Source organism: Melozone crissalis, unplaced genomic scaffold (assembly GCF_028551555.1).
Source record: "Melozone crissalis strain CALT ecotype California unplaced genomic scaffold, PUWL_Pcris_2 ptg000114l_1, whole genome shotgun sequence".
In the NCBI taxonomy this organism is placed as follows: Eukaryota; Metazoa; Chordata; class Aves; order Passeriformes; family Passerellidae; genus Melozone; species Melozone crissalis.
The window spans coordinates 5,439,695-5,449,852 of record NW_026535891.1 but is presented as its reverse complement, the minus strand read 5'-3'; the positions used below and the strand labels follow the sequence as shown (position 1 = coordinate 5,449,852).

General features: G+C 53.8%; 1 protein-coding gene across 1 annotated transcript in view; it reads left to right on the top strand.

The window, feature by feature from the left end:
- Positions 1–411: 411 nt before the first annotated feature.
- LOC128948180 (olfactory receptor 14J1-like) overlaps positions 412–10,158 on the top strand; it is a gene marked incomplete at its 3' end in the record, with an annotated part of 233,143 nt that continues 223,396 nt past the window's right edge. The window contains exons 1-2 of the mRNA XM_054292788.1: positions 412–469; positions 2,765–3,706. Coding sequence (XP_054148763.1) covers positions 2,788–3,706 — 919 coding nt within the window. The remainder of the gene's footprint in view (positions 470–2,764; positions 3,707–10,158) is intronic.

The following is a 10,158-nucleotide window of genomic DNA, read 5'->3' as shown; positions in this document are numbered from 1 at the left end:
GGGAAGAGAAGTTGCAGTTCCTGCCAGGATCTCCTGGAGCTGGCACATCCCACAGCTTTGAGGACCTTTCAGGAGGACTCTCAGAGCAGCTCCAGGGCAGGGCTGTGGCCCTAGGGCAGGGCTGGCTTTCCCTGCTGCCCCAGCCCAGGCACAGCCCAAGGCAGCTCCTGTTGCCAGGCTCTGCTGCAGGGCTGAGCAGCCAGGGCTGCAGCCAGGGGTGCCCAGGGCTGTCCTGCAGAGCAGGGTCCTGCAGCCCAGGGCACTGTGCTGGGGCAGGGACTCTGCTGCCTGCCTGCGACAGCTCTCAGCCGGCCTGGGGAGCTGCTCCCAGCGCTGGGGAGAAGCTCTGGAGGGAAGGAGCCACCCTGAGCAGGGCAGGGTCTACAGCTGAGAGGGGCTGGGTGGGGCAGGGCTGTTCCCAGCTCCAGACCAGCCTGGGCACAGCTCCGGAGGACACTTCCCAAAGAAGGTAAGCCAGGGATTGCTGTAAAGGTCAGGAGCTTTCCTGAGAGTGTTTCAATTTCCTACTTGGAGAAAGATGGGAATGTTGGGGTGGTGACAAAAAGTTTTTTGTACTTTTTACATTTTTTATATGTTCATAGCCCTCTAAATTACTATTATATAGTTACAATACTATAATCCTATTAAACTCTTAACTGTATTAAACCACTATTATATTCTTATATAGCTTTAATCCTGAATTAACTCTAGTATGTTTCCTTACCTTTCTCTTAATAACCTGACTGTCTAAATACATTCCTAAAATGCTGTAGAGTCCTATTCTTTTATATAGTCCTGAAATACTATATAGTCTTCTAGGAACTGGACATATAGGAGCATTTTGGGTTTTGAGAATGAGCAGAATATGAGCAGTCATTATAAAAAGTGAAGGCAAAGAAGCCTTTGGACCTACTCCAATGGGTTGACCCAGGGGTGTGTAACTAGGGAAACTGAATCTCCTTTTGGATGCTCCTGTTAAATATCCTAATTATCAACCTTAATAAATTGTTGAAATCAGGGCCCGGGTGTGCCCTTTCCCACTGGGACACCTGGAAGCTTCCAATAAGTGTCTGGTTTTTACTTTACTCTACTGTTCTAACACTGTTGCAAGCGGTTTTTTTTCTCTTTGGATTATAGACAACAGGGGGATGAGAGAAACAGAACAGGAATTGTAATCCCAGAATCAGAGAATATGCTGAGTTGAAAGGGACACAGAGAATCATCAAAGGAATGTTTGAACATTTACACAGACTCCAGAACTGTGACTTAAGCTGGTCAGTATCTCTGCTGGGAGCCTCCCAAAGGGCCCTCAGCCACTCCTCAGCCCTGGACAGCAGCAGCATCACCTCTGCAGGGCCCAGCAGGGCTCTCCTGAGCTGCCCTTGCCCAGCTGCACACAGAGCCTGCCCCAGCCAGGGCCCTGCACACAGGCAGGTTTCTGTAGGGCCCCGGCCAGGGCACACAGGCTGGGATGGGCTCTGGGAGCGCTGGCAGGGACAAGGCTCCTCTCAGGAGGGAATGTGCAGGCCCAGGGAGATGCTCAGGGAAGGAGAGGGGGCTGAAGAGAGCAGTGCTGGGGCAGGATGGGGGCACGGTTGGTGTGTGGGAGGTGCCAGGAACAGCTGGGCACGGGAACAGTGTCCTGAGTACCTGGCTGTCTCTGCCCTGCCCTCTCAGGCACAGCACCACAACATCTTCTCTTGGTTCTGCCCTGCCCTGATATTGTCACTGTTATCTGCTGCTCTCAGGGAGGCTCTGGCATTTGCAGCAGCTGAGTCAGGCACTGCCCTTGGCATTTCTGCCAGGCAGGGCTGTCCATGGGAATGGGGTGTCCAAGCTTCCCTGGCACCTGTGGGGCTGTGGGCAAAGCAGTCCATGGGAAAGGGGAATGAGCTGAGCCCCCTCCCTGAGATCCCATCAAGGGGACAGCCAGGGATCTCCTTGCTGTGCCCTTCCAAGCTCTGAGTTGCCCCCCTGGGTGCAAATCTGCGCCAGAGCCTCTGGGAGCTCCCTGAATGTCCCACGGGGAAGGGCAGAGCTGCCACAGCTGAGGAAATGCTGTTGGGTTTGCCAAGGGAGCCGTGAGTATCCTTGGCACAAGGAGGTGCAGACACCTTTCCCAGAGACCTTTAGAGAAGGTGAGGCATTCAGGCATTCCTCTGCTCTGGGCAGGGTCTGGTTTGTCCCAGGGTGACCCAGGAGTGTGATTGTGCTCTGATTGCAGCCAAAGGTGCAAAGACAGGGCAGCTGGGAAAAAGCCCATCCAGCCTCTCACCTTCCCTGAGCCACAGGGAACCCTTTGCCTCTCTCATCTCGCAGTGGCAAACTCTGAGTGCAGCAGAAATGCTGGGGATTTCTGACCTCAGAGAGCCAGGAATTATCTGTGGGTAGGAAAAAAGTCCTTAAAACAGCTCCTGTAATCCATGTCCTAAAAACCTAGGAGTGCAGATGCTACCAAGCCTATCTCCATTCTGAGTGATTCCTCTGAAAAATCCTGACTATCCAGGCTTGTCCCTCCACCACATGGCCACAAACCCAGGGCAGTAGTGCAGGGATGGCTCCTTGAGGGCCCCCATGCACAGGCCTGGCTGCTCCTGGCACACTCAGCCAGCACAACTGGAGCTCAGGCAGGGACCTGGGTGAAGGATTTCCCAGAGCAGGAACAAGGGTGGGGGAGTCCCAGTGGGACAGACTACAGGGAATGGCCCAGGTTTGGCTCAAAGCAGCTTCTCCTGACTTGTCACTGTCCTTTCTCCATGAACAGGTCCCCATGTGCAGCCCCAGCAAATGTCCAACAGCAGCTCCATCAGCCACTTCCTCCTGCTGGCACTGGCAGACATGCGGCAGCTGCAGCTCCTGCACTTCTGCCTCTTGCTGGGCATCTCCCTGGCTGCCCTCCTGGGCAACGGCCTCATCATCAGCGCCATAGCCTGCGGCCACCACCTGCACACACCCATGTTCTTCTTCCTGCTCAACCTGGCCCTCAGCGACCTGGGCTCCATCTGCACCACTGTCCCCAAAGGCATGCACAATTCCCTCTGGGACACCAGGAACATCTCCTACACTGCATGTGCTGCACAGCTCTTTTTCTTTATGTTCTTCATGTCAGCAGAGTATTTCCTCCTGACCGTCATGTGCTACGACCGCTACGTGTCCATCTGCAAACCCCTGCACTACAGGACCCTCCTGGGCAGCAGAGCTTGTGCCCACATGGCAGCAGCTGCCTGGGCCAGTGCTGTTCTCAATGCTCTCATGCACACAGCCAATACATTTTCCCTGCCCCTGTGCCATGGCAATGCCCTGGGACAGCTTTTCTGTGAAATCCCTCAGATCATCAAGCTCTCCTGCTCACACTCTAATCTCAGGGAACTTGGTCTTCTTGCTGTTACTGTCTTTTTGATATTTGGCTGTTTTGTGTTCATTGTTTTCTCCTATGTGCAGATCTTCAGGGCTGTGCTGAGGATCCCCTCTGAGCAGGGACGGCACAAAGCCTTTTCCACCTGCCTCCCTCATCTGGCCATGGTCTCCCTCTTTGTCAGCACTGGCATTTTTGCCTACCTGAAGCCCCCCTCCCTGTCCTCCCCATCCCTGGATGTGGCAGTGACAGTTCTGTACTCGGTGGTGCCTCCAGCACTGAACACTCTCATCTACAGCCTGAGGAACCAGGAACTCAAGGCTGCAGTCTGGAGACTGATGACTAGACAATGTAAGAAACATTAAACTGCTGGACAGTTTCTGAAAATAATTTGTAATAAAAGCTGTCTTTGATACTTCTTGTTGGTTTCATTTTGGAGCTTCATTTTCGTTGTTTACCTTTTTTAATGTTGTCCGTAAATGAAAGCAATCAATTTTGCCATATATCATTTTGTTTCTCCACACGTCCACTGTGACCTGTAGACTGTGTCAGTGAGGAGCTGTGCTCTTGATACCTTTAAATGAAATAAAGGATTTATTTCATATGAAGCTATCAAGAACATAGCTCCTCACTGCCACAGTACAGCAAAGTTTTCCCTGGAGATCCCCCTTTTGTTGCCTTCCCTGCACAGTACAGCAATGTCTGTGTGCAGAGCTGGGGGCAGATCAGGGCTGGCACAGCAGCTGGGCCCAGCAGCAGCAGCACTTGGTGTTGCCAGGGCTGCTGCCGTGGCCCTACCCCGCTGCCCTGGTGGCCCTGGTGTTGCTGCAGGGCCTGAGTGCTCTCGGGGCCGGGCACAGTCCTGGGGGTGGCACTGCCAGGGCTGCAGCAGGGACAGGCCATGGGCACTGCTGGGGCAGCGCTGACGCCTCAGGCCAGGGCCTGGGGGCTCCAGGCTCCTTGCCCAGGCTCTCTCAAGAACACACCCAGGCCAATGCTCAGCACAGAAAAGCCCCATGAGCAGCCCCACACTGTTGCTTTGGGGACATGATCGAGAGGCACAAATGCCATCAGCCCCTAGGGCCAGCAAGGGCTGGGGGGACACCAGGGAAACTACTCAGCTTTGTCCTGGCCTCGGCAGTCAGCCAGAAAGTTTGTTCCCATCAGCTGGGACTTTTCTGTCCCACTGCAGATGCTGTTGCTCAGAGCCAGGGCTGCCTGGCAGCCACCCCCAAACTGCCCTGAGAATTTACTTTGCTCCACCTTTGCTTTCTTTACTCTGTCTGGCACAAATTTCTTCCTGTTGCCCACCCCTGTTCCCTGCCCTGCAAACATCCCATCCCTGTTGGCCCTTCCCTCTCTGGCCCCACTCCCCATTGCAGTTCCTGACATGGCACCATGGAAACATCCCTTGGGCAGCAGGATCATCCTACAAGTGCTACAGGAATTGTCTGCGGGCTCCTGCAGTGCCTCCTGCTGCTCCCTTGCCAGAGGCAACCCCAGGCCAGGGGGGCACATCTGGGCTGCTGTGTCTGGCTCTGGGGCTCCCTGTTCTGGGCAGTGAGGAGGAGCTGCAGAGGCTCTACAGGACTGACAGGATGGGCTTTGGGCCTGGCAGGAGAAGCTGAGGGACATGGGCTGCTGGAGCTTCTGAACAGGAGGCCCAGGGCTCATCCTGCAACTGCTCCAAGGGTGGTTTCAGAGAATCCCAGAATCAGCAAGGTGGGAAAATACCTTGGAGATCATCAAGTCCAACCTGTGCCTTGACACCGCCTTGTCTCCCCTGAGCCTCCTCTTCTCCAGGATAAACAACCCCAGCTCCCTCAGCCACTCCTCAAAGCTCTTGTGTTCCAGACCCCTCCCCAACCTTGTTGCCCTTCTCTGGAAATGCTCCTGCCCCTCCATGTCCTTCCTAAATTGGGGAGCCCAGAACTGGACACAGCATTTAAGGAGCTGCCCAACCAGTGCTGAGCACAGGGGAAGAATCACTGCCCTGGTCCTGCTGGCCACACTATTCCTGATCCAGGCCAGGAACCATTGGCCTTCTTGCCCACCTGGGCACACTGCTGCCTCATGTCCAGCCTGCTGTCCATCAGTCCCTGCAGGTCCCTTTCTGCCTGGCTGCTGTCCAGCCACTCTGTCTCCAGCCTGTAGCGCTGCAGCCGTTGTTGTGGCCAAAGTGCAGGACCCAGCACTTGGACTTGTTCAACCTCACGTTGTTGGATTTGGGCCCTGGATCCAGCCTGTCCAGGGCCCTGTGCAGAGCCCTCCTACTCTCCAGCACATCAACACTCCCAGACAACTTGGTGTCACCACAGTTCCATGAGGCCCCAGAGTTCCCCAATGGTCTCCATGATTCCATGAGGCCTCCCAGTGTCACAATGTTCCTTTAGGTTCCCTGGCATCCCTTGGTGTCACAATCTCACTGTGTCCCCCAAAGCCCTGCAGTGTCACAATGGATCCTTGGTTCCACAAGGTCTGGCAGTGCAGCAATGCTCTCCTTGGTTCCACAATGTCACAATGGCCTCTTGGTCCCAAGGGCCACCACGGTGTCAAACATGTTTACTTCAATCCAGGAGTCCCTGAGGAGCAGCACTGGCCCCTTGGTTGCATGGGGCCCTGCAGTGTCACAATGGCCCCATCATGACACCAGGTCCTGCTCTGTCACAATGCTCTGCATGGTCCCACAAGGCCCTGCAGGGTCAGAGTGGCCTCTTGGTTCCATGAGGCCTCAGAGTGCCACAATGAATTCCTTGGTGCTGCAGTGTCGCAATGGAGCCCTGGTGACACAAGATCCTGCAGTATCACCAGGGACGCTTTTGTTCCACGGGGCACCACGGTGTCACAATTGTTCCCTCAGTTCCCAGAGTCCTTGCAATGCTGCAATGTCCACTTGATTCCATTGTCCCGACGCTCTACCAAGGGTCTCCTTGGTTCCATAGTGGCACAATGGCCCCTTGGTTCCACAAGGCCCTGCAGTGTCACTGTGGCCTCTGTGGTTCCAGCAGGACCCAGACTGTCACAATGGACTCCTTGCTTCCACTCAGCCCCACAGTGTCACAATGGCCCCTTGGCTCTGTGCTGCCGTGTCACACACAGTGTCACCATTGTTCCCTTAGTGCCACCAGGCCCCTTGCTTAGTGTCACAATGGCCCCTTGCTTCCCCAGGGCCTTGCATTGTCAAAATCATCAGAGAATCAACCAGGCTGCAAAAGACCTTGGAGAGCATCAAGTCCAACCTGGAACCCAACATCACCTTGTCACCCAGACCATGGCACTGAGTGCCACATCCAGTCTTTCCTTACACACTTCCAGGGATGGTATCTTACCTGTTCCTGATCCATAGGGTTCCCAGGGTTTGGATGAGGGAAATGGTGGGCAAGTGGTGGGGACAAAGCGTTACTGATTGTCTGCTTCAAAGCTCTTGATTTTAATATTTATTCAGACTGCATTAGAAGGTGCTGTGGTCAATATCAATTGGACATTGCTGATATCAGTCCATAAACAGGAAAAGAAAACTTAACAGGAGAAACCAATTCTCTCTTCATTGTTTCCAATACAGTATATTCAGTTTGAATACACTTCAGAAATGTGTCTAATTAACCACGAAAGAATTGAAAATCTAGAGTATTCCCTGTAGCTTTTCTTGTTCAGGCGTTGTGAACGAATGTTTATGAGCCTTTTCCCGTGAATTCATGAACTGAAGAGCTCAAGAAAGAAGAGGCCTCTGCAGTAGGAAAATTCATCATCAAACGCCAAGAAGCTTAGGATCCATCCCCATCAGAGCAGCAATGGACAGAAATGGGCACAGCTTTGTGGCTGCCCCAGCTTTGGCATGGGCCCTGGGCCTGGAGCAGGAGATGCTCTTGAGGGCCCCAAGTCCGCGGCTCTTGTGCTGCCCTGGGCAGATGGGATGGCAGCAGGGGCTGCAGAGCTCTCAGCACCTCAGGCAGAGGGGAGCAGGGCAGCCAGGGAGCCTCATTTGGCCTTGGGCAAGCACCTTCCCCCATGGCTGGGGCTGAGTCCTTTGGCAGCTGCAGCTGCTGCTGTGCCCTTGCCAGGGGCTGAGGCTGTGGGGCCAGTGGCCAGAGCAGCCTGGCCTGCGCAGAGCTGTGGGGCCAGAGATGGCTGGGCTGGGCTGGGGAGAGGCCCTTGGTGCTGCCCAGAGCTCAGGGCAGCTGGCAGAGCTTGCAGGGAGCTGGGCTGGGCTCAGAGAGCCTGGCCCAGAAACCATCAGTGTCCATCTCAGCCTGGCTGAGTGTGCAGGGGCAGGACTCAGGCCAGGCCTTGTGGGGCAGGATCAGCGCCTGTGCAAGGCATTGCAAACAGGCAAGTGGCCCAGAGAGGAGGCTGCTCTGTGTCCTTTGTGGCATGGACAGAGCAGGGAGGGGGCCCAGGACATTTGTCAGCACCAGCCTCTGTGCCCAGCCCTTGGCAGCCCTGGCTGCTGAGCCCAGCTTTGGCCTGGGCTGAGTTTGGCTGTGGTCCAGCTCCATCCTCCTGCGGGGCTCAGGGCCTGTTCCTGGCCATGGCCAGCCCTGGCTGCCTCTCTGCTGGCCCAGAGGCAGGCAGAGCCCTGGGCAGGGCTGTCTGTGCAGCCCCACAGGTGCCACGGGCTCTGCAGGAGCTGGCAGAAGCTGCCCAGCCGGGAGGCCATGGGGCACAGAGCCCCAGAGCTGCTGTGGGCACCACAGCACAGGGGCTGTTCCCGGTCACAATGCTTCTGGCCTGGGCTGGGCCGGCACAGGGGCTGGGCCACCATGGCTGGGCCAGCACAGGGCCACAAAGGGGCCACGCAGCTGCTGCTGGGGCTGACAGCAAGGCCAGGCACACACAAGCAATTGCTGAGCATGGCCTGCGCTGGCCAGGCCTGACTGTGCCAAAGGCAGAGCTCACCTGCCCTTGGGGGCTGCAGCAACAGTCCAGAGCCCAAAGAGCCTCCATGGCTGTGCTGGAGACCAAGGCTGCAGGAGGGAAATGCAGGGCTGCTGCGCGATGGGGAGGGCATTGAATTCCAGCACACACCTCAGCTCTCTGATGATCCCAGCACCATGCTGAGCCCTGTTTCAGACGGGAGCAAGAGTGACATAAAACTACAACTAAGTTGTCTTTGTCTAAAATCCTTCCTGTATGGAAATCCCTTGTGGATGGTGGACATGTCATATGTTTCTGGAATGTCACATGGAGAAGAGGGAAGAGTTTTGGTTTTTATTAAATTTTATCATATTCACATTTTTACGTGTGCCATGAAGAGAAACTTCGTGTGCCTCTGAGTCCCACCAGTTCCTGACTCCCAAAGGACACAAACCTGATGAGTTGTGGTTCCCACTCCAGTGGTGGCACTTGCACCTCCTTCCATAGCCAGAGCGGAGCTCCCTTGTCCCAGAAAGAGCCTGGCAAAGGAGGGATGAAGGAAACAGGACAGGCTGTGGGGATCAGGGGCAGGGTAGAGCCCAGCAGAGGAATGACTTTTGCATTGGATGGAGCTGTGCCTCCCCTTGGCTTTGTTGGCTGACAAGAAATGAACATCCCTCTGTGTCTCGGGCAGCTCCTTCTCCAAGGAAAGCAAGTGGGAGTTGGAGCCAAGGAGCTGAAAGCTGCAGGTGCAGCCTGGGCTGGAGGGAGCTCAGATTTGCACAAGGCTGCTCTGAGTGCCAGGGCTTGGATAGGGGAAATGGTGGGGTGGGGTTGGGACAGTGTCTGATTGATTGTCAGCCATGAAGGGTCTTGATTTTCATATCTATTCAAACTGCATGAGGAGGTACCTGGATTCAGTGTCAATTGGAGATTGCATATATAATTGAATTAACAGGAAAAAGAAATCTAAACAGGACCTAAAAAATCTTTTCTCACTCTCTTTTTAAATGGAATTCATTCGGTTTAAATACACTTCTGAAATCTGTCATATTAACAACAGATTATTTGGAAACTGAAATGAAATTATTCCCAGAGGCTTAGCTTGTTAAGGTGTTCTGGATGTTAATGAGCCCTGGGACACTGAACTCCTGCACTGAAGAGCTGAAGGCTGAGCAGGCCTCTGGAGCAGTAAAATACAACAGCAGCCTTCAAGCTTTTAGAGTGTGTGGAGGACAACTTTTTGTCACAGCTGGTGAGTGAGCCCAGAAGGGGAAGGACTATGTTGGACCTGTTGTTTGAGAATAGAGATAGGCTGGGTGGAGATGGGGTGGTTGGAGGCTGCTTGGGGAACAGTGATCATGAAATTATAGAATTCTCAATATTTGATGAAATCGGGATTCACATCAATAAGACTTTCACACTGTGCTTCCTGAGGGCAGACTTTGGCGTGTTTAGGAGAGTTATTCAGAGAGTTCCTTGGAGAGTTCCTTTAATAGTCCTTAAAAAGAAAGGAGTCCAGGAAAGGTGGATGTGCTTCAAAACCGAGATCTTGAGGGCACAGGAACCAACTGTCCCTGTGTGTCAAAAGATGAGTCAACAAGGCAAACATCCAGCCTGGATGGGCAACGAGGTTTTGAAGAGACTTGGGAATAAAAAGAGGATGTATCATCTTTGGAAGGAGGGTGAGGTCTCAGAAAATATTTAAGGGGGTTGCTAGGGCACATAAGAAAAAAATTAGGGAGGCCAAAACTCAGTTCAAACTTAATTTGGCAACTTCTGTAAAGGATAATAAAAACTGTTTTTTTAAATATTAACAGCAAAAATAAGAGTAAGACCAAACTTTGTTCTCTATTGAATGAGGGAGGAAACTTAGTAACTGCAGATGAGGAGAAGGCAGCGGTGCTTAACACCTTCTTTGTCTCAGTCTTTAGTGGGAAGAAGGCTTG